This window comes from Oreochromis niloticus, linkage group LG14 (genome assembly GCF_001858045.2).
Source record: "Oreochromis niloticus isolate F11D_XX linkage group LG14, O_niloticus_UMD_NMBU, whole genome shotgun sequence".
Taxonomy (NCBI): Eukaryota; Metazoa; Chordata; class Actinopteri; order Cichliformes; family Cichlidae; genus Oreochromis; species Oreochromis niloticus.
The window spans coordinates 10,494,551-10,517,476 of NC_031979.2; the positions used below are offsets into that span (position 1 = coordinate 10,494,551).

The window sequence follows — 22,926 nt, forward strand, 5'->3', positions numbered from 1 at the left end:
ACACCAACTCATCCACTGAAACAGACAGTCCTTGTTCCTTTAATATTGCCACAGTAATATTTAGCAATGTTTTCACAAGGGAGACAAGTTAAAGATTTTCCTTTAGTTGTTTTTGCTCTCCTTTAACACTGTCTTTCGCCACCCTCCAATTAAACAGCCATTTCTTTCTGTTTAGCCAGAACACTGCCTCCGGCTTCATTTTCCATTAACACTCTCCACTGTTATTCTTTTCTTCTTGAGCTATTTGCAGGGTGTTTTTAGAAAGCTCGCAATGCCAAGTGCTGTAATCTCTGTATAGACAGAAATGGGGAAGGCTTTACCTCTCAGACGCACAACCTTTAATGAGACACAGCATTAGCCTCGAGGTGACAAAATCCTCTTTTCCGAAAAAGATGGACAACTCTGTGTTGCGCAGGGATCCCATGTGAGTCTGGATCACTGCATCGGTAGTATTGGGAGGCAAACCAGCCTAGCCAATCAGTCATTGTCACTCGGTATGTTTTGTATGCTCATTCAGTCTTGAACGAGATGCCATCAATCAAAGAGCCATTATCCTTTTTTAGTGGTGTCATAATGAAAACAGTGTCCTTCTCGAAGCCTGTTGAGTTTCTGTGTTTCTACCATTTAACCCTTTCTCCCAAAAAGATGATATGGACGAACGCTGTAGCCTTAATGATGAGTTTTGATACCTCAATACATAACAATAAAGACATGGTTTGAAGACCATTAGAATAGATTCTTGGTTTACTCATAGGGTAGGCAAAGGGTAGTCTTTGCCTACCCTAGGCAAAGACCACCCTCACTGACTTCAGATGCAAACCCAGTCATTTTGTTCTATAAGCAGGCCTGAAGTGAGACGGAAACTGCTCGGTTCAGAAAAGAGCTTCAGTTGTCACGTGTCAGTGTGTGGCTGGCAGAGTGCGGATCCAATTGCAGACTTGGAGACAGGACTGAATTCAGACCAGCATTTTATTGCCCGAGCTTGGGGAGCAAAATACAACAATACAAAAAGTCAAAACTGAACACACACATGGGAAAGGTATGATGACAACGTCACCAAGACTAGACTCAGACAATAAGTAGACAGGAGGGAATCAGGGGAGAGAGGACACACCTGGGGGACATGGCTGAAGGAATGTAAGTGACGCGAGACTGGAAGCGGAACTGAACATAATGCACACGAAACAAGGAACTATCAAAATAAGACAGGAAAGAGAACAAACTCAGACAAAGAGACTCAGACTTGAGACACAGGAACAGAGTAACACAACACAAAGACATGACTGGAAGAGGAGACGACGCTCACCTGAGCCAACTACAGAGAGACCAGACAACCAACGAGACAGAGAACAGAGAGAGAGAAAAACATGACAGGGACCACAGGAGAGGATAACTAAATATTAGAAACTAAGAAGATAATCAGATGCACACTATGACCTTAACATGAAACTGGACACAGACCAAAGGTAAACAAATACAGAGATAAAGGCTGACTACTCAGAGAAAAAAGAAGGAGCCTGTGACAGGAGAGGCGACTTGCACCATTACAGGATTAACGACTAGGAATTTAAATAACAAAACTCAGAAGACTAAATGTTAGAACTAGAATGTAAACTATTTCACAAGTCCAGAAATAAATTGAAAACCACCAAAAGTCAAAGTGCATGGCCTAAAAGCCTCGGACCCTCACATCAGTAGGCTTCAGTAGGTACTTCTAGTACTCTTTTAAGGGTTAAAGAGTTAACCGCCCTCACAGCTGATGTCATGTGGGATAAGCGTGAATGTGGACCAACATTCCATTATTGTGTTATGCTTATTTAAAGCTCCTGCAATAGCTAAAATCTACTTAAAAGGCTTTTTGTAGTATAGCGGACAAATAGGGCGCACACACACACACACACACACACACATAAACTTACTATGTCAATGGGGTATATGGCAATACTACTATCTGGCATTATCAGATAAGTCTGTGAAATACCCTCGTGATGTTAATGCATGAGGGAGGGTGGGGGGAAGGATCTGTGTGTGTGAGTGTGTGTGTGTGTGTGTGTGTGTGTCTTTGTGTGAGTGCGTTGGTATGTCTATCTGTTCTTGCGCGGCCTTGAGATAGTAATAGTGAATTTAGCTTCTCACATTCGTCGATTACTACTTGATAGTGCAAACACAAAGCCGTAATCAGAGCGCTGGACAGTGTTTCCCGGCCCCCACCATCCGTCCCAAGGCTATCAGAGAAGTCAACCAGATAAGACAGTAAAGACGAGGATTAAGGGTTGGAGTGGCACAGCAGCATATGGTGCCCCCCGATAAACATGCCCCTTATACTGCTGTTACACAAACACCACCTACATGTTTGACACAACTAACAGGTCTCAAAGGATGTACGAAAAGCAATCCTCTTCTATTTCTTACTTGACCTTTAAAGTTTACCGTGAAATTACTGTGAATAACTTTTAGTGGCTAAAACTTTGTTTTGCTGAGCTAAACTTCTCAGACTGCGTTATTTTGTTGACAAAATACAAGGTTAAATACATTTTTATTATTGTTTAACTAAAGTACTGAGCAGTTATGTTATAGCATTATTTAACAATTTGCAGTTTTCTTGAAATGTCATAAGAGTGTTGAGGCTATATCTCCCACCCCTAACCTACAGCAATCTGTAAAACATGGTGGAGGCTCTGTTGTGGTTTGAGGCTACAATTCAGCCAGCGGTGTTGGAGATCATGTCAAAACTGATGGAATTATGAACAAAGAAAATTATCAACAGATTTGAAGCCACTATGCAATACCGTCTGGAAAACATCTGATTGATGAACAGCTTAATTTTTCAGTAATAACAATGATCCCAAACACACTGTCAATGCAGTGAAAACACACCTGGACAGAAAAACACACAATGGAACACAGATTGGCCTCCAGAGCCCAGCCTTCCATATCACTGAAGCAGTGTGTGATCATCCTGATGGAGAATGTAACAAAAGTGCGCCAACACAGTTACACAATACTGTATATCTCAGGAAGGTGAGATTACATTTTTTTTTCTTCTTTTATAAAGGCCTTTAATGGTCTTTTTAACTCTTCCATAGATGTGTTCCTGTCTTTCAATCGGCGTCATTTAAAAATGATCAAAGGATCATGCTGCCTGTTTTTAATAAGCTTGAAAATCCACTTTCACTCAGCTCCAACAGTGATTTTCATGCACATGCACAACAATTCATAGCTAGCCTAATTTTGACCCGATCAAAATGTAAAGCTTAAATTTAGCCCTTGTTTTAGTTTAGTCATTGCTTTCAATTTTAACATTATAAAAATAAATAATTCCATCACTTTCATTTTCCATTATTTTGACCCAGTTTTTATAACTTTAGTCTTATTTCTATTTATTGGTACATGCCATCTCTTTGGATAAAAAATATTCCATTGATTTATTAATTTCTTCAACCTTTCTACCAACAACCTCAGCAGAAATACATTTCTAAAAATGAATAAATCACTGTCAGATCTTGCAAAGTAGCGTGCAGCCAAAGCTTTGGTATTCTCTGGGTCTCTCAAACCAATATAAAACATCTTTTCTAGTCAAAATATGTTAACATGTTTTGCTAATTGTTGTTGCTGCAAGAATAAAATGTGCTGTTTAATGAGCTGTAGCTAGAAAGCTAATTAGCTAACTATCCTGCAAACTGCTGTGCACTTTTCCCCAGCGACTCTCAGCTTGGTCGCTTGTTTACTACGTTAAGGATCAGGACAGGATGTGTCTTCATGGTTTTAAATTAGATAAAGAAAAAAAATCATGTGGGTTCTTGTTCAAAGTCTGCAGCTCAGTGACTGCATTGCTTTATGCAAACAGTGACATAAGACGCCCCATCTAATTATAAGGAATCAGATGAATTAATACCAGTCTACTATCATGAAAACAGAAAATAGAACATTCTTCCACTGGTATGAGTTCTTCCTCAAGGAAGAACACAGTACATACGTGTGCTGTCACTGCCAATAAAACACGCTATTTAATTTCAGCGGGATGCTTCAAATTGTATTTCAGCAATATGATTAGATTTTGAACTGCTCATATTTTTAATCTGATTTCCTTCGTTGGGCAACAAAATGAACACAGATGCATTGCCTTTTCTATCAAGAGTTAACACAAGTCCTGCGACAAAAAGGTTACAGGCCCTACCTCCTTCTGTCCCTACCCGAATACCCGCTGAGCACAAAATCTCCAACAGAAACAGCAACAGAACAGAAATTACAAAAGCCTGATTAATGCAGACATCATCCCCAGATCAAACAAACCAAATAATCACTCTGTAGCTGTAATTCTATATACAGTCCTTTTAGGCCTCAGGTGGCTCTGTGTGTGCCTGAACGTGTCAACTAACAGCTTTTCACTATATGTTCGTGGAGGCACGTGCGTGTTCTGCAAACTTATGTCTGTGTTTACAAATGTATCTGAATGTGTGTATGTGCAGTATAAAGAGTATGTGTGTGTGTGCAAGTGTGTATTCCCCCACTTAGTAAAAGTCCCACCTGGTGCCCCCTCCTGTTCAACTGGATACAACAGAGACAATGTTAGGGTGAAGTCTGCTGTAACAATGCACAGATGGGATCTCTCTCTCTCTCTCACTCCCTCCCTCCCTCTCTGTCCCACTCTTTTCCTCTCGCACAGTGCGCCTAATGCGCCATTCTTCCTGGCTGTTCACATGTATCAGATTTGACATGCTCACTCGTTGTCTGCAAGGACAGAACAACCAGGGACCACTTTTCAGTCTCATCCTCATCCCTGAAAAGTCATTTGTGTTTCGGCAGAGTGTGTGGGAGGGCAGAGCAATCGAGGCAGGGAGAGAGAAATTTTGACTGTGAGCGAGAGTCACGGAGAGAAATAGAGAGTTGGAAAAAAGGAAAGAGACACAGAAATCGGGACAGCGGAAGAAAAGGTGATGCAGAGCAATAAAGCGGGCGAGAACGCAGTGAGCACAGCGAGGGCAGAGTGAAACTTAAAGAGGATATAGGTCACGATGTAAAGAGGAAGAGAAGCTGGACATTTTGGAACAATTTGAACGAGCAAGAGAAAGCGTGCAGAAGCATAACACTGCTGAGAAAATGAGGCTCTAAGGGCACTGTACAAAAGAGGGACTAATAATGGAACTACAGAGGGCTGCTGCCTATAGCCTTTCCTGCAGGGAACAGGCAGCCAGTTAACATACATTTACTGAGAGCCAAAGTGTGTCACACCTAAATCTAACCTTGCACTACAGCAGGTCTCCTTCATTTTTTGTCCTTACTGAACAGCTAAATGAATGCAGTGGTTCATGTGAGCATGATGCTGATGACATAAGAGGACATAATGCATTGTGCACACCTTCTAAAGACATTTGAATATCAAAGGAATAGTTGAGGTTATTACCGCTTGATACTTGCTGTTATTTTAAGTCCTGCTCACTTATGGTTATATTTTACCCACCATGGTTTTGTGAGGGGTTTTTTCTTTACTTTTTCAGTAAGACCACCCCACTGAAAGCTTGCCTAATCAATCACAGTCCACGCGGTCACTTTCAATCAGATTTTCAGAGATCAGAGATATGTAGCTATATTTTAGATCTGGCTACAACAAGCGATGTCAGCATCTTCCAAGAATTGATTCCCAGAATGCATTAAATCGAAACCTGTCTTTACCATCCCGCTGCCTTTTGAAGGGTACTTTTTGATGATTCTGAGAGTACAGACATTAAACTAGAGAAAAAGCAGAAATACTGCAGCAGTGTTTTACCCCAACAGCTAGTTTATGAATTACCTATGGCAGTGAAAAGCCCTGGGCATATTTAATGCAGGAGAATCTGTCCCTTTTTTATCTTTCTTTCTTAAAAAAAAAAAACTTTTTCCCCAATCTGTTTTCTTTCCCTTTCCAAAAATCTGCATTTTCCCCGCATTACGAGAGTAACAGCCAGGATAGTCAGGACAACAAGCACATGGTTTCAAGATGAGTTTATCAGCTCACCCTGATCACATTCCTCCAAAAAGAAGCATGTGAATTGATTGTGAAAGATAAAGGATCAAAAGGTTTACACTCAACTATCACACTGCTTTCAGGAGGATAAAAACATTATTAAGGAAATATTCTTGCAAAAAGAAAGAGTGGCATGTACAGCAGCAAAAAGCTTGCAAATGGTGGTGACTTTTCCATCTTTTCTAAACCACGTCATGTCTGAGATCTCTGAACCTTAAAAACATAAAGGAAAGGAGTCAGTTTTGCAGGTTCAGTCAGCTAAGTGTCCAACAATCAATGCAGCAATTATGGAAGAGCGCAGAAAACCCACTGAGTGCAACACTATACAATTTAGAAAATTATATTAATCTAGTGTATGAAATTATGCATAGTATATTTTTGGAGACTGCACAGTTATCTGATGCAGACAAACTGACTGGACCACCGTGCACTCAAAGCAGGTCACAGGATCGGCATCAGCTCTCAGTGTGACACCAGCCGGTTCAGCCTCTGGGTTCATTCAAGTGCTGTAAGGTCATTTAGTCTTTGTTTAGATCAATTTAGAATCAATTTCAAATTAGTGATGCAAGGCCACTGTACTCCGGGGAGTACAGTTGAAAATACCGATGTATAGTCCTTGCTTCAGGACACACTCTTGTAAAAAAGTCTAGGACCCACTCACTCACAAGTCCTACTCATTTGTCACTGCTAGCAGCTTTTAAGCGAGCAGGTTTTGTGCCGTGTGAGAAAGATATGCTCTCATTGCATGATCATTATACATGTAACTACAGCTGCAATCAGAGCAGAGTCATAGCCTATAACTTTTGTGTGTGGTGAGTCTGTCAGATGCAGAGCAGCAGCTTGTAGGTGGTTTTGAAGAGACTGGTTGACAGCTTTATTGGGGTTTTGGCAGTATTAAAGTAGAGCATATGTAAGCACAAAGAATAAGACAATAGAAAACAAATGTTAAGGCCTGACATCTGCTGACATCAGGCTGAAATAAGCTATTAAAAGATAGCCATTGTTTAGCGAATAGCCTGCTTAGCTCACCTAGCAGCACTTGTGCAACATGGAGGAAGGCAGCAATTTTCAAAAAGGTGAGAAAACTTTATCTTTGCATTTGATTTTTAATGCAGTCTGTTGTAATTAAAGTCCTTGGGCACTTGCATTTGTGGCTTTTACTTACATTTATCTATGACTGAGATCTACTCAAACTCATGTATTGCCATGAGCTATGAAACTAGCTATGATTTTTGCTCTATATTGCCTCGCCTTTCCTCAAACCACCCACTGCTGAATCTGTCAGCCTGCACTTTAAATGCAACTCCAACTACTATAAAGGAGCAGCGTGGCGTTTGTTCTTGCACTCTGCTAATCACTAATGCTCTGAAATCTCTCAGATAAGGAAGCTTGTTTTAATGGAGTCTGGTGGTTCAAGGAAGAAAAGCTTGCTTTCCGAGAGCTGATTATCGTAATAACGTGCGCTTTCAGTACACAACCCTCAATTTAATCATGACAGAAATCCACTTCAAGGAATTTACAACTTATAGGAAATTATTTTTAGCTAAGATGGCTATATACAAGACATGAACATAAACGTCCCCAAAGATTTAGTGATATAATAGGCGCAAACATAATAGGCCACACTTCCTCCAATCTTCCAAAACAAAAGCCAAAATATGGCTGCCTTCTTGTACTGCATAGTTTTGAGTGGGCAATGGAAAACTGTCCTGTCCTTATACAATATGAGTGAAACTAGCACACAATACTGAAAGAATACAAGACCACCTAAAACATCTGGATAGAATTGATTGGATGTTATTGGTCACTTGGTAGCTGAACAGATGATGCATTAAAAAGCCAATCATAATATGACAGCTGATACAACTTTGCAAACTTAAGCAGACCCTGTATTTTATTGGGCTTCATGTCCTCACAATAGCAATGTGTATAATTCTTTAACGATTCAATTTATCCCCTGAAATGCTCATATTTTGATCGTCTCGCTATCAGTCCAGTTCACTTTAAAACAGTTGTAGTTTGATTGGAACATGTCGATGTACAAATGTCTTTAGCCACGTTAATTTCTTTTGATCATTGAATCCTTTAAAATTTAAAAAAGCACCAAAACTGAGGAATGAACCAGTGTTGTGTCTATACATTATAGACAACTTAGCAAAGAACAAAATTTAAAACCTTTAGGTTCGCTCTTACTGCCAGCCTGTTGAAAACACACATTATTTGTTCCCATTTCTTTAGTCGAATCTCTGAAAAATAATAACAACACTGTTTGACAGGCATAAATTGAATTTTTGCATCAAAAAATGTATTCTCAAAGAGATATTAGCCAAAAACTTGGCATTGTCTCAGGGTAAGAGTGGCTGCCAAGAAACCATTTTTAAGGAAGGGAAACAGGTAGAAAGGAACTGACTGTCGGAGGCAACAGGTCTTACGGTCTTGTGAATCAAATCTGAAATTTTTGGTTCAAATCAGAATTTATAGAAGAGCTCAGGAGAGGAGTATGACAATGAGTGTCTAAAGCCATCTGTAAAACACGGTAGAGGCACTGTCATGGTTTGGAGCTTGGGGGAATAATGAACACAGAAAAGCACCAACAGATTTTGATCCACTATGCAATAACATCTGGAAAGAATGTGATTGGCGGCACTTGAATTTCTCCACATGACAATGATCCCAAACACACTGTGTAGAGCATACCTGGATAAAAAAACACTCAGGTAAACTATCAGTCATGGATTGGTCTCCCCACAGCCTACACCTCAACATTATTGAAGCAGTTTGTAAGATTTCTTGGTGGAACAGAACAAAAGGCACCCAACATCCAAAAAGGAGCTTTGAATGTGCTTCAAGAAGCCTGGAGAAGTATTCCTGAAGACTACTTAAAGGTTCAGGCTCTGTTGAAGAATAAAGGTGGTGGTAACAAAAAATGACTTTCAAGCTTGTTAGAACTCTACAAACTCTGTTTTTGCCTTATATACTGTGTTTCCATTAATGTGTTGTATGTATTGCTGCACTATGTTCTATTTTCTTAGCAAAATATAAAGAAATTGGAGGTGGCTCAAGACTTTGCACAGTGACATACTTCAGATTTGTCTATAAGCCATAATGTTGCAGCTCGGTTAATTTCTTTGTTTTTTCCGAAGGTCACTGTTTATATTGCTTTACTGTAAAAGAAAATATGGTAATGTGGGTTTAAAAAAGCAAAAAAATATTAGTTATTGGTCTTTTATGTGTTTTGAAAAAATGAACTCTACACAATAAAAAGTGGGGGTTAACAGAGTTTTAACAAACCTTTTTTAAATTTATTTCTGAGTTGGTGCAACTTAGCAAGTCACAAGGCTATTCACAAATTCAGCCTATACAGCAGAGTGAGAGTCTACCTAATGAATCTAAGAGACAATCTGATGGTCCGCGACTGGGAGATTTGGGATTGGTGGAACAAACTGATGGAGTCATTACCGTCCAAGGGAAACCTTGATCCTTTGGGATCAACTGTAATTTATTTGCCAGGGGAATAAGAGGGCCCAAGCACAAACAGCCTGCCTGCTAGTGCACACCTGTGGGAGTAATGTGTGCATGGGAGCATTTCCTTTTGCCATTGATCTGAGCTCATAAAGGCTTACAATGATGAACACAGCAGCTATTCTTGGTAATACCAGAGATCAACTAAATGACCGTCAGGCAGCCACTGACTGAAAGCGGCAATATATCATACACACACACACACACACACACACACACACACACACACGGAAGTAAATGGTGTGGGAGAGCTTGCGTAAATTATAAGACAATTAATATGAATTGTTAGAGACATGAAAAGTTTAAAACTTGGACCGCACAATTTTTAAGAGGTACAAAGAGACTACCATGAAAAAGAGGATGAATGTGGAGTTGAGTTAGTGTTTTATTTTTTGGGGGGTTTTTGTGATACTGATGTGGCGTCAGGGAGGGGTTTTTTTTCAAGAGCCTCCAAAGACACAATACTTATTCTGTTAGATCAAAGTCTATGGAAAGCCCCAATTTGTGCCTGCAGTTTCGCTGACTGGCATGCATGACTTTGCTCACATTTGCTGGATTTAAGAGACCAATTTTTTCCCCCCACTTTTGTTGTACATGCAGAGCTTTTGAAAAAACAGTTACATAAATTTACAGCAGTTCTGACTCGTGAGTAAACACGAGTTTACTTGATATCTTTAAAAAAAGTTGTAAAAGTGGTCATTACAGCGCAGTATCTACATGTTCCAAACAACTCCCAAGCAACTTATTTAACGAGCGAGTCAGGAGCCCTGTCAAAACCTCAAGAGCCAGCAAAGCAAAACTGCTCATGTCGTAGCGCCCTGAAGGAGAGGATCGTCAGGGTGCCACAGCAAGAGGAAGACATCCGCCTTAAATATGTATAAGCCTCGGGTTCACCCACACACTCGAAAGGAAAATCAAGCTAAAAGACACTCTCATCCCAATGCCTCAACCTGCCACAGTGTGTTACAGACGAAGGCGCCGTACACATAAAGCATGTAGATTAAATTATGTTTTGCGGTTTACTCATGAATTACTTTGTGTCTTTTTTTTCCCACTTTTTCAAATGATATCACCTCCTCTGCACCTGTAAACCAACCAAAAAAAAGCCCCATTGCAAGACTGTAGTGATTCATTTCCATCTTTGAGTCACGAAGCCGACTTGCCGTTTCAAAGACTCATAAACTAACATCAGCTCTCACAATGGCGCGATTGTCGCACTTAATCCGCGATTATCTCTTTGCTCGGAGCAACGATCTTGTGGCTGGAGCACAACTGAGATAAAACTGGCCACTGTTTGAAGTGCTGCAACGTGTCATAAAGTAAAAGTCAAAAAGCTTTAGTCACACACTTTCTCTGCTTACATATGAAATTAGCCTATTTTTTTTTTCATTTAATAAATGGCAAACACAAATCTAAAGCAAGTTTGACAACTGCACTGACTACAAGCTGAGTTTCTGGTTTATTAAGTGACACGCAATTTCCCCGACACTCCGTTTCGCCATCTAACCCAAATGCAACTAAAAGCCCCACTGATCGCACTGCTGCATTAACAGCATCACCCTGCTTTACTACATCCCCGTGATTTCCTCATTTGCCACTGTGATTAGAGGTACAACCAACCCCAAAACCTCAAAGCTCCAAACCTCCAAACCTCTGTGAAGTGACCACATCAGATGTTTGCCCCAGATGCTTGGCCAACTGCCGTGCAAGCAAGAGGCAGCCTGTGGACTCTTTTGGGGCCTAGTTTAATGTGTGCTTAAGAGACCAAGGGACCGGGCAAATGCTGCTCTCTCTCTCCTCCAAATATCTGCCCATCATTTATTCATTCACACTCCCAGGATGGCTGCGGCTGCCATCATCTGAGGACCACGTCGTCTGAAGTTCCCCGCGCCTCTGTCGCTCAAGCGGCCGCGCACACGCACGCACATGCACTTTGCGAGCGGTCCCGGAGGTCTTTTAATTTTTTGAGAGGCTATTTTTAGCGGGAAAAATAATCGAGGTGGAAAGTTCCATCTGTCCAACACTCTTGTTCCAGCTGCTCCTTTTTAGCAGCAGGCGGAAGAGGAACGGGGGGGTGAAAAAAAATCGCTACTTAACGGATGAAACTGACACAAACTGCATTTTTTTTTAAAATCTGCATTAGCAGGAAGAGAGGTGTTCTCTAAGTTAGTATCTGACCAACTAAGCGGGAAACTCTCTGCACCCCTACATGCTCTTTACTCTGCTGCTGGCCTATAACATCTCAGGGACTACTTGCCGCTCTCCTCTCTCTCATTGGCTTTAACTAGCAGCCAAATAGCCTAACAAAATAAAACAGTGACAATTTGAACCGGTAAGAAAAGACATTCTGGTAAATATGCAGTTGTTTCTCATTGGACCTGATGGTCATTGAAATATACTGTAATTACTGATGAAAATAAAAGATGATAATATTGCGACTGAGTGAAAAAGAGAAAAGGATCCAAACGTAGAACTGAAGGAACCAAGAAGAACATGCCAAACTTTACTACTGGGCTTTCGGAGCATGGACATGATGGCAGTCAGCAATGAAAAGAAAACACAAGGGTGCAGGCAAACCAAAAACACAAAAATCACTTTTAAGGAACACAACACTCCAATCTGGCGATTTGGGAGAACTGCACAGGGGGGTTTTATACTTGGAGGAATAATGAGTGGACCAGAAACAGGTGGTACAGAAGACTGGCAGGAAAAAGAACAAGGCCTACAAGATGACACTGGAAATGACTTGAACAATAAATATAACAATAACCCAAAATCAAAAAAGATATCATTGTTTAGCACACTTTTTTTCATCCAGACAGGTTGTTGTCTTATGGTCTGCAGATCTGGTGAGTAATCCTGCTGGAAGTAGATTTCTGGGACGGATTGAGTTGGAAAGTGGACTTGCAAACATGACAAACGCAGCAACCAACACGACAGATAAACCAGACTCACTGTGTAACTTTGTTATCGCCACTTTCAGCAGAGCCCCCAGAGGTTAACAAGCTCAGAGTGAGCGGGAAGGAGAATTGGTCTAAGTTCTGCTTTGAAGCAGGCACGGACACCCTGAATGCCAATGAGCTCTGAGAAACACACCATGTTGTCTCTTTTGAACGCTTATTCTCGCTGAACTCTTCGGTCCAAACCTGAAGACAGCGGGCTAATCTGAGCGCTTCTGTGTATTCAAACTTGAAGGATTCTATAGGAAGCGTTACACAGGTGAGTAAACCAAACAAAAGCAGTTGAAAAGTTCAGAGCCACCAGCTCCGCTCGAATTCAATTTGCTGAATTGACTGAACCTCGGGATCTGTCCCTGCTACGCCCTTGAGGGCTGTTCTGGGTGTATCTTTAAATCAGGGCACGGTGAACAGAGCGGCCCTGTGTTGGTATCACCACGGGTGTTCGTTGTGACAACAGCTGAACTAATCTGTTTATCAGCATAGAGCCTCCACTGTTCATTCTTCTAACTTTTAGAAACTTTCTTCAAATGATCCTAGCACTGCAGATCCAGACGAACCCAACTTTTCTTGCACGGCTGCTGTTGAGATGAATCCATTTCTAACTGAGAAAAGGGGATACAATATTTATGTGTAACTGGGGAGCGCTGATGGCTGAAGAGGACACGACATGTCCTCTAACTAATGCTGAAATACGAAGGGCCCTGCCACGAACTAGGCCATGATTGATGCCTGTCCGAGAAACTCATGAATTTTACTTCCTTCTGTTGCTTTTTCCTGCTTTTTAAAGCTTTTCCATTTTTCCTGCTTTTCTGTGGCCATCTTAAGGCACTTGTGAACAAAAAGTAGGGTTTTTGCCCTAAAGCAAAACTACAAAAAACTAATATATATGTATAAAGTCTCATGTGTAATATCTTCAAAAACAATCTGGTGTCTATTAAGACTGATCTCATCATCCTAGAGAATATGTTTGGCGTGAAAAAGTTGAGGTCAACAAAACAGAAGCCACCATGAACAATACAGACTTTGCTGCATCAGAATTTATTTATAGCAACACTGGCAGCTCCCCAGCAAGACAGCAAGAGGAGAGAAGAAAGGCTGTCCTGCTTCTCTCTGAGCAAGTTGTCTTGTTACAGAGATGCTGAACTCACATCGGTCTTACAGTTACTTAACCTAAAGTCAATGAAAAGCTGAGGTCTTTTGAGCCGGACAGACACGTGGAGTGACCACAGTCCACGATGTACTATCATGGGCGTGTACGTATGTGTGTAACCCTGAGTGAAGCTGACGAGAGGCCACGCATCCACTCACCGCAGAGGTACCCACAAGCCAAATCAGCAAGCAGCGGAGTGAAACACCTGGAGAATCGGGCTAAATTGAATCTTGCACAATTGTTCGGTCCAAATTGACATGTCAGGTCGGTCTGTGTGTGTGTGTGTGTGTGTGTGTGTGTGTGTGTTGCACGGTTCAGAGCAAATGTTGCATGAAGCTCTGAGGGGAATCAGTCAATTTTCAAGCATGTCTCTGCTCTGCTCTGACATTGTTGGGGTGTTTTTCAATAAAGATGTGGACCTCAGGTGAAAGGACATTTTAATATGAGCACCATATCCATCGTTATTCAGTGGGGAAACATCATATCTGCAGCAATATATTTAGTCTATAAACTGCTTATTTATGGCAGGCTGTTAATATTTTCTTTAATGTTAACTTAATCATGTTTTTTATGAATTCCTTCGTCTCAACTAGAGCTTTAATAGGACGCACAAGGACTTGTCGTTTTCAGAATTTAAACTTTGGTTTATTTTATAGCAGCAAGTGTGACAAACTCACTAAACTTGCAGGCACTCTGAGCGAGAACACTGTTAAATTACCGCAGGGATAACAGCACCGCTGCGCTAAGAAGAAAGAGAAGGTAAACAAAAGCGCACACATATACTGCTATTTGTGCACGCACACAATAAAATTCCCATCGGAGGGCTATAGGAACATCCAGTGATTTTCCTTTGGGGCTGCTCGCTCTCCTGTGCAGCCTGATCATCATACTCCTGGTTAATCGGGCGGATTACCAGCGCAACCCTCCACCGTCTGCTCCGTTTCTATTTTAAAACACAGACACTACTGTACCACGTTTTAAAGTGTATCAGTGGTTAAAAGAAGGGGCGGGTGAGGGGGGAGAAGGAAATCAGACCTCGGGTTGTGTGAGGTGGCCACAAGGAAAACCAGGCAGTGCGCATATGGATAAGACGTGTACACTCAAAAGTGCTCGGTGGGGATAGCGACTAGCAAAAGGCGGAAAAGTCTTTTTTTTTTCTTTTTTTTTTTGTTAATGCCGGGGATTTGTCAGCGTGATCCAAACACACAGTATTAAGGAGGACTGGGATCATATGGCTTTTGGAGAGGCAGAGCCCAAGAGACAATTTCATTCCAGGGTCCAAGTCTGTTTTTATACCAGTTATATACATCTATGGTCATAGTGACTTATCCAAGTTACAAAAAAGCCACATAAACGTGTTCCTGTCATTATTATTATTAGTATTCGTAGTATTATCATTAACCTACCAGGCGCTTTCAGCTTATAGTTGGCGCACAGACTAAGTTTCCAAGTGTCATATAACTTACCCTCCATGCAGAAAATGACCATCCAGGCTATCCATAGATCTGAGTTATGGAACTTCACCATGGCTGGTAACTGTTCAGTAGTAACTCACTTTCAATTTAAGACCACTGCCTCCTTTCTTTATGGAGGTCTCCGCTCACAGTTTCCTCAAAGAGAAGTAATTGTTCCTTATAACAACATGTAAGCGATGTGAGGGCTTTTACGCAGCGCGCATTCTCCAAACATTATCCACCAATCCACCTTTCTATCCAGCAGGCACTCCTCTTCACTTCAGAGCTTCTTTTTAAAACTAACTACCCTCCCTCCCGTTCTTTGGTAGCCGCTAGACAGTCCAAGGCTATTTTCTTTCCCCGACCACTCCAATCAGTTTACGCACGCTTGGAGAAAAAAAAAGAAAACGAAGAATCACTCTCCACCTGCTGGTGTTCCAAAAATCTGTCCAGTCTCGCTGGAAGTAACTTACAAACACGACTGAAACTGACACTTTCCGTGCCCGCTCGGTGAGTCTCTCCAACGCGTCTTGTTGCGCTCCATGGTTTTTCGTCTGTTCGGCTGCAGCTGAGCAGACCCGAGCGTAAGTCGGAAAGTGTGGGGGAAATATCCCACTTCCGGTCGCTGTTTTTCAAAGTAAACGAAAGAAAAAAAAATCAAGTGGGGGGTATTGGATAGAAGAAATGATAAAGTCAAATCGTCACGATTGTCAGATGGGGATAAAGGTCAGACGTGTCAGTACCTTCGATCATTGGTCATCTCACTGATCATCTCTTCAATTCACTGCAGTCATGAGGATACATGCGAACACTGGTGGGTTAACATTACATTTTCACTTGTCTTATTATGTTTTTTGCTTTTTGCTTTTGAGGTGCTGCTTGAGTATTAAAAAAATAGCCTCCCACCTTGAAAATCCACATTTTATTCCATTGCCATTTATCCAAACTAGCAAACAGGGACAGCAGAATCCAGCACCGTCAGGCTGGGCGGCTATACGTCTAAACTCAGTTGGCTTTTATTTTGTAGGTAACAGCCCACTCTGTCCGCGAGGGCATGGCTGTGTCCGTGCGGCTTGACTGCGCTCAGCGGCGGACGATTGAGACGAGCTCGAGCCTGGCTGTTGCTGGGAGACCGTTGACGCCAGACGAAAGAGAGACGTTCGCGCCCTCCTGCGGCGCGTCCACAAAAGGCCCAGTAGAATAAAACAGAATAGACCAGAAAGCTTTGCACACTTCTGCGTGAATCATTTTCTCTGCCTGTCACGGTGGCAGCATTCATCAGTTTGTTTGATCGCTGCTGCTATATTGAGCTCTGTGTTCATTTTCATAATTTGGAATGTAAATAAGAGAGCGTTGTCACTGCCACACCAGAGGAGCCTATAATTAGACTCAGGCAGGTGAGCTCCTCTCTGAGAGACAAAGGCTGCAGAGCTCTTTACAAGAAAGCAAAGTTACTCTTCTGAAAGTCTCTTAAAGCTGTCTGCATGCATTCAAAAGAAGATAGAAACTTGGACTAGACTGTGGCTGTGGCAAAGAAGGAAATAAAATGGAAATCTCTTTTTCACTAAAGAGTAGCACGGGGATGAGCATGAACTCACAGACTTAAGGAACTCATCAGCGATTAAACAAGTTACCAAGGACACTGCATCAAACAATCTACGGTTGGGCGTCTAATTACTCTGATCCACTGATCTCACTTAGCTCATCTCGGCACTAAATGCCTGCTTATATCTTTTCTACTTCACAGGACTCTCAGTCTTGTCAGTCTCACAGCATCAGAACATCAAAGGAGAAACATTATAAGTGAACCATTTGTGGATTTTCTTCACTAATTAGATTTTTCAGGCTTTAAAAAAAAGTGCAGCATAAGCCATGATGGGGAGCAGCACCATATACATCACTCCATGCTTTTATTTTTATTTTTTCCGGCCCTAAAAGCTGCTGGCAGGCATTCATGTTTGCCACAGCAAGTAAATAAGTTGAACATTGGAGCATCTTAAAAAGGCCCCGAGGGCTTCCCCTCGCTCTGACTCTCTGCTTGAACTTTAAACTTTCCTCTCATCCACTCGCAGCTCCCTTTCTGAAAAGGACTTACAACCTTTGTGATATTCATGAAAGATGCTTGAGGGGCAAAGTTACACCCAGTGCAACGGACCAGGGTTTAAAAGTTTGAAGAGGCATACGGTGTTTGGCATCATACCTAAAAAAGAGCTCTCAGTGTCACCCAAAGGCAGAATGAATTAAATGCTCTGTTGGAAAGAAAAATTAAAAATTAAAAAAGAAAACTTATTTGACTTGAATCATTGCAGGGCTGTATGAACGATGCAGATCTAGCTTATGTTGCTATTGTTTCTTATTATACAACACACTGACTTAGTAGCCTGCTTTGTTTTGGTTAGGTTTTTTTTTTTACATATAATAGAAGAATCTTCTTCTTTCATTTGCTCCCTTTGAGGGCACCGTAGTGAATCATCCACCTACTCTTTGCTCTTCTTCCACATCAACCCTCCTCATGTCCTCCATCACTACATCCACGAATCTTTTCTGAGGTCTTCCACTTTTTCTCCTTCCTGGTAACTCCATCTTCACCATCCTTTGTCCAGTTTATTCACCGTCTCTGCTCTGCACATGTCCAAACCATGTCAGCTCTGCCTCTCTCCAAACTGTTCAGCCTGAGCGGTCCCTCTTTCCTGATCCTGTCCATCGTGGTGACTCCTGATGAAAATCTTAACATCTTCAGCTCTGCCTCCTGTGTTTCTGTCAGTGCCGCAACCAAATCATACATCACATCTTGTAAACCTTCTTTCAGAAATCCCCCCCCCCCCCCCCCCCGATATTCATCTCCATGCACTCCACCCTGCCTGCACTCTCTGCTTCACCTCTTATCCATCTTCACTACCTCTGCTATGTGTGTCTTTACTGCTACACCTGCCTTCCTCTTATTCACACACACTTATTCTGTCCATACCTCCACCTGCTCCCTATAAAAGCCATAGTCCACGGAGATTCCTGCCTGACCTCATCTGTCATCCTGCTTTCTCTAGATCTAAAGACACAGTGCAGCTCCTTCTGACAGTCTCCAAACTTCTCCATCAACACTCTGAAAGCAAAGATCACACCTGCAGTGCTTTTTCTTGGCATGAAGCTAAGCCCTTCTCCTTAAACTGGCTTCTTTCTCATTTCTTCATGGTTTGACTCGTCCACTTCATCCCTCCCTCTTTATTCAATAGCTCTCCACATCAGCACACTTCTTGTCCATCCCTCAGGCATCCTCTCACTCTCCAAGATTATGCTGAACAGTCTGATCAAAAAGTCCACCATCCTCTGGTCTACACCTCCACAGGTATGTCATCTGGACCTGCTGCCTTGAGTTGAGTTTTTCTAGTTGAGTTTTTCGCCTTTTCATACACCCACAATTTATTGGAGAAAGACAGAGCTTCAGCAGTTTTGCCTCTGTAGGCCAGAACAGATGATTTTAAGTCAAAGCACATCCTGATTGTTTGACTTTAAATCCACTGTGGTATCTCCAGGCGACAAAGTGAGGCAAACTAAAGTTGTGTCTTTGTCTAACAAATTATGGACCTGCTGCATGTTAATGGATTCTGACCTGTCGTTCTCCTCTGACTTTCAGTTTGCAGATCTATGTCATTTGTCAGAAGCTAAAAAGAAATCTAAATGATGCAAGTGATGCACTAATTAGGTAAGAGAAGTTCAACAGAAACAACAAGGGGAAAAAAAGCAAAACAATGAAATAACAATTTTTTTTTAAAGTGAAAGACATTTTTAGCACAACCGATTCATACATTCTTCTGACAGAAGAAGAAATATTCCTCTAATTCTTCTGATTCTCTTCTTACAGGTTAAAATGAGGTTTAAACATGATGGATGGGTAAAACTGAGTTTCCTCAGCAGCCACAAACAGATGTGTGCTTGATGTATTATTGATTTCCTTCTGAAACCTGCTCCATTTTATTTTTTTTCTGCACCTCCATGAAAGATTCAAAAGACCTGAAGGAGATCCTCGATGCTAAACGCTGTACTACTCCTCTCCTGACAGACCTGGCTGCAGTTCACCATAACTTTAATATTGATGTCAAGTAAACGAGCGATCCTTTGCTTTAGTGCTGCATCATGTCTTCTTTGAGTTGTTTTGCCCTTGTTCGCTGCGAGCGTTCACCTTTTTCTTCCAACCTCTTTATGGCTGAGTATTTCTGGTTTATGAGCAGCTGAGTATTTCCATCTCCTGTCACTTTTGCTTCTACACAGTTTTCTGAGATTTTTGCCAAACATTATGCTTCTTTTTTTTTTTTAAAGAACAAACTATTCAAACACGGTGCAAAATGAAATCCAACCCACAGGAAGAGCATTTGGAGAAGCATCAGTGGCTCTGACACATGCTTGTGTAGAGCGATTGCTCAGTGCTTTACATTGTTAACTTAATAAGTGTTGATTAAGAAGTGCACAAGTGGACATTTTCTGCAAAGTAGGTTTCTTTCTGCAGTGGGGAAACATACTTTGCTGGCGTGTGTGCAGCCTTTTATTTCAATTTCACAGCACAGGTTGTGTCAAAGTATTTCAAAGTAAAAATAAGACTAATATTACTGAACTACAGACAGTTCATGATGAAGTCATCATGTTGCATACCTTTATGAGGTCAACAGACTTTAAAATGGCAGTGGCAGACCTTTTGAATGAATTTGTAGGTAAAAACAGTGTTGCTACAGGGTTGGTGCCTCTAAAAATCAAAAAGGTGACGTGATCAGAGTTACAAGTCTAACTTTGTATTTATATGTTTAAAGTTTAAGGCCTCAATAATTAGACAGCACATGATTATATACTACATAAAACACCGATATCAAAATATAGAGCGCTTAATAAATGCAATAGAATGCCTGTCATAAAGCAGACATATTTTAGAAATTCGTATAAAAAGCGATTCCAGAACGGGAACCCCCATACTCTCATGGAGAGTATGGGGTGGAGCCTGCGGCTTAATTTGACCCAACACGGGAAACCTCACCCGGCCCGGACACAGAAAGGATTGACAGATTGATAGCTATTGTGTTTCACAGTGGGTGCACTGTGGCTAGCATCAAAGCGTTCCTCAGCTTTTCTGTGGACATAAACACAGTGATGCTCACCGAAGAGGACTTGTCCTTCCAGAGTACGTTCTTCCAGTCATCTACAGTTCAGTGTTTCTGCTCTCTGGAAACTCTGAGGTCTTTCTGGTTGTTTGCAGGCTTCTTAGTGGCTACTATTCCATTTAGGCCTTGTTTGTTCAGTCATTATTTTGGAGACTTTCTCAGACTTTGATCTAGAAGCTTTTATCTCTTCCTGAATCTCAGCAGTGGTCTTTCTTTTGTCTCTAACACTTAAATCATGGAGGGTCTGACATCTACTTCAGTCAACTTTTGTTTTCTGCAAGCACCAGTCTCAGCAATCAACTCCAAAGCATACTTGACCACGCTGTGAAAACACCATATTTCTTGCCCTCTTTGTGTTTTAATGCAGACTCCTTCCGTTTCATTGAGTTCTTGACATTTTAGCATTTTGAACAGAAGGGAATAATTTCAAACTGAATTTAGAGCAGTCATTTAGGAAGCAGACATACTCAATACAACGTTTAAAATGAGCATAAGAATGATGAAAAAGTGACTCTGAACATGCTGTGGATGTTGGCGCCAGACGGGCTCATCTGAATATTTCAGAAACTGCTGATGTTCTGGGATTTTCCCACACAACCATCTCTAGGATTTACAGAGAGTAGTCTGAAAAAGAGGAAAATAACCAGTGAGCAGCAGTTTTCTATACGAAAATGTCTTGTTGATGCCAGAGGACAATGGTTTGACTGTTTTGAGCAGATAGGAGGGCAACAGTAAACCCGAAAAACACTCATTGTAATCAAAGGGCTACATCAGCAAAAGAGCTCATCAAATTTGGACAGCAGAAGATTGAAAAACGTTGCCTGGTCTGATGAGTCTTGATTTCTGCTGCAGTGTTCAGATGGTAGGGTCAGAAAAACGAGAAAGAATGGAACCATTCAACAGACAGGTCTGGCCCGGATCTGGCTAACTTCTGGCATGGTAATTGGTATGTCATCCAGGTATGGGCCAGGCCTGGCGTAGATGGCACTGTTTATGTGATGGCATGCCACATCTGGCCCGATTGTGGTTTGGTTTATGTGGCCCAGGCTCATAGAAAACAGGTCTGGCCTGGATCCGGCATCAAGCTGGCACTTCTGACTGACTGGTGTCATGGCAGGGTGTATGTCAACCAGATGTGGGCCAGGTCTGGCAATGATGGCACTATTTATGTTCTTATTTTCCTATTTTAGTTAGAAGACCCAAATGTCATGGTGCAATACTATACTGCTATGGCAGCCAACGTTTCAAATGCAGGTTTGACAGGTTTGTGAGTGCTATATAAGAATCAGTCCAGTCACTGTCTGAACAGAGTTTCGTCATGTTACTTTTGCACTATTATGTTCCAGAATGTTTTTATTACATGGCTTGATTAAGGTACACATTAGGCTGACATCTGGGGCCAGAGCTGAAACTGTTCTGGGCCAGCACAGGGCCAGCAGTGTGTCTGCAACTGGCCCTGTGCTGGCCCATGTGTGGGCCACCTCTGGCAAACCAGATCTGGGCCACCAAAGGGCCGTCATTCTTTGCGGTATGTGGGCCATGTGTAAGCACATTGCGTGGGCCAGATCCGGGCCATACCAATTTTGCTATGTGGGGATCAGGCTGGTGGTATAATGGTGTGGAGGACCAACTGAGTATTATTTAAATACCACAGCCAACCTGAATGTTGCTGCTGATCATGTATATATTTTGATGGCTGGTTCCAGCAGGGTAGCACACCTGCTCACAAAACTCAGATCATTTCAATCATCTGTTTTTTGTTTAACATGACAGTGAGTTCACTGTACTTAAATGGTCTCCACAATCACCAGATCTTAATCTAATAGAGCTCCTTTGGGATGTGGTGGAATTGGAAATTCACGTTATTGATGTGCAGCTGACAAATCGTGTTATGTTGACATGGATCAAAAAACTTGGCATATTTTTCCAGCAACTTGTTGAATGTGAAACAAATAATTTAGGCAATTCTGAAGGAAAAGGGGGTTCAGTCCAATCCTGGCAAGGTTTACCTAAAATAAGTAATGTGTGTGTGTGGCTTCCTGTGAAAATTTCTCATCTTTCAACAGTGACTATTCTTCTACTCTTGCTGCTTTCTTCATTGTAAATCTGAATCCACAGCTGTGACTGATTACAAAATCATGCTGAAAAAGGACTCCCTCTTTTATAATTAGAAGCTCTAATCAGCCACTGGCTCCATCAATCACTGAGTCCCAGAGTCCTGCTGCAAGCTGAATGGAGGAGTATTTTTTGACCTTTTAAAAAAAACTTCACTTCTACCTCTGATCTTTTTGTCTCTGGTAAATTATAAAAAGTGAAAGTGTTAGTGAGGCTTTGGAAAATTTTGAAAAGTCACCAGACAAGACGTTTAAATGTAAACTTGGTCAAGTCTTCAGACACATGTCGACAAGTAGTCATAATGATACAACATCTCCAAGGTGAAGGGAAAGAAAATGAAATAAGGAGAGGCGCACAGTTTAAAAATGAACCTGTCTGGTTCCGATCATTTGTCACGTGAAGTGTGCTTCACAGTTTATCCGCATCACCCAACCACAAAAAAGGGACACAGCCTCCTTTTACTAGTTAAGTTTACTAGTTAAGTCACACAGGAACAAGCTGCATCTTTCAGATGTGCTCACGTCTTAATGTCAGTGATGTCACAGGGAGGTGCTGTTGCTTTAATGTCCTCCAACGA

At 41.6% G+C, this 22,926-nt stretch overlaps 1 protein-coding gene across 1 annotated transcript in view; it reads right to left on the reverse strand.

Annotated features, from left to right (window-relative positions):
- The window catches only part of igsf11 (immunoglobulin superfamily member 11), a 112,538-nt gene extending 96,895 nt beyond the window's left edge, over positions 1–15,643 (reverse strand). Inside the window, exon 1 of the mRNA XM_005454335.4 lies at positions 15,103–15,643. Within this exon, the coding sequence (XP_005454392.1) occupies positions 15,103–15,163 (61 nt within the window). The 5' untranslated portion in view covers positions 15,164–15,643. The remainder of the gene's footprint in view (positions 1–15,102) is intronic.
- Between the last annotated feature and the right edge of the window lie 7,283 nt (positions 15,644–22,926).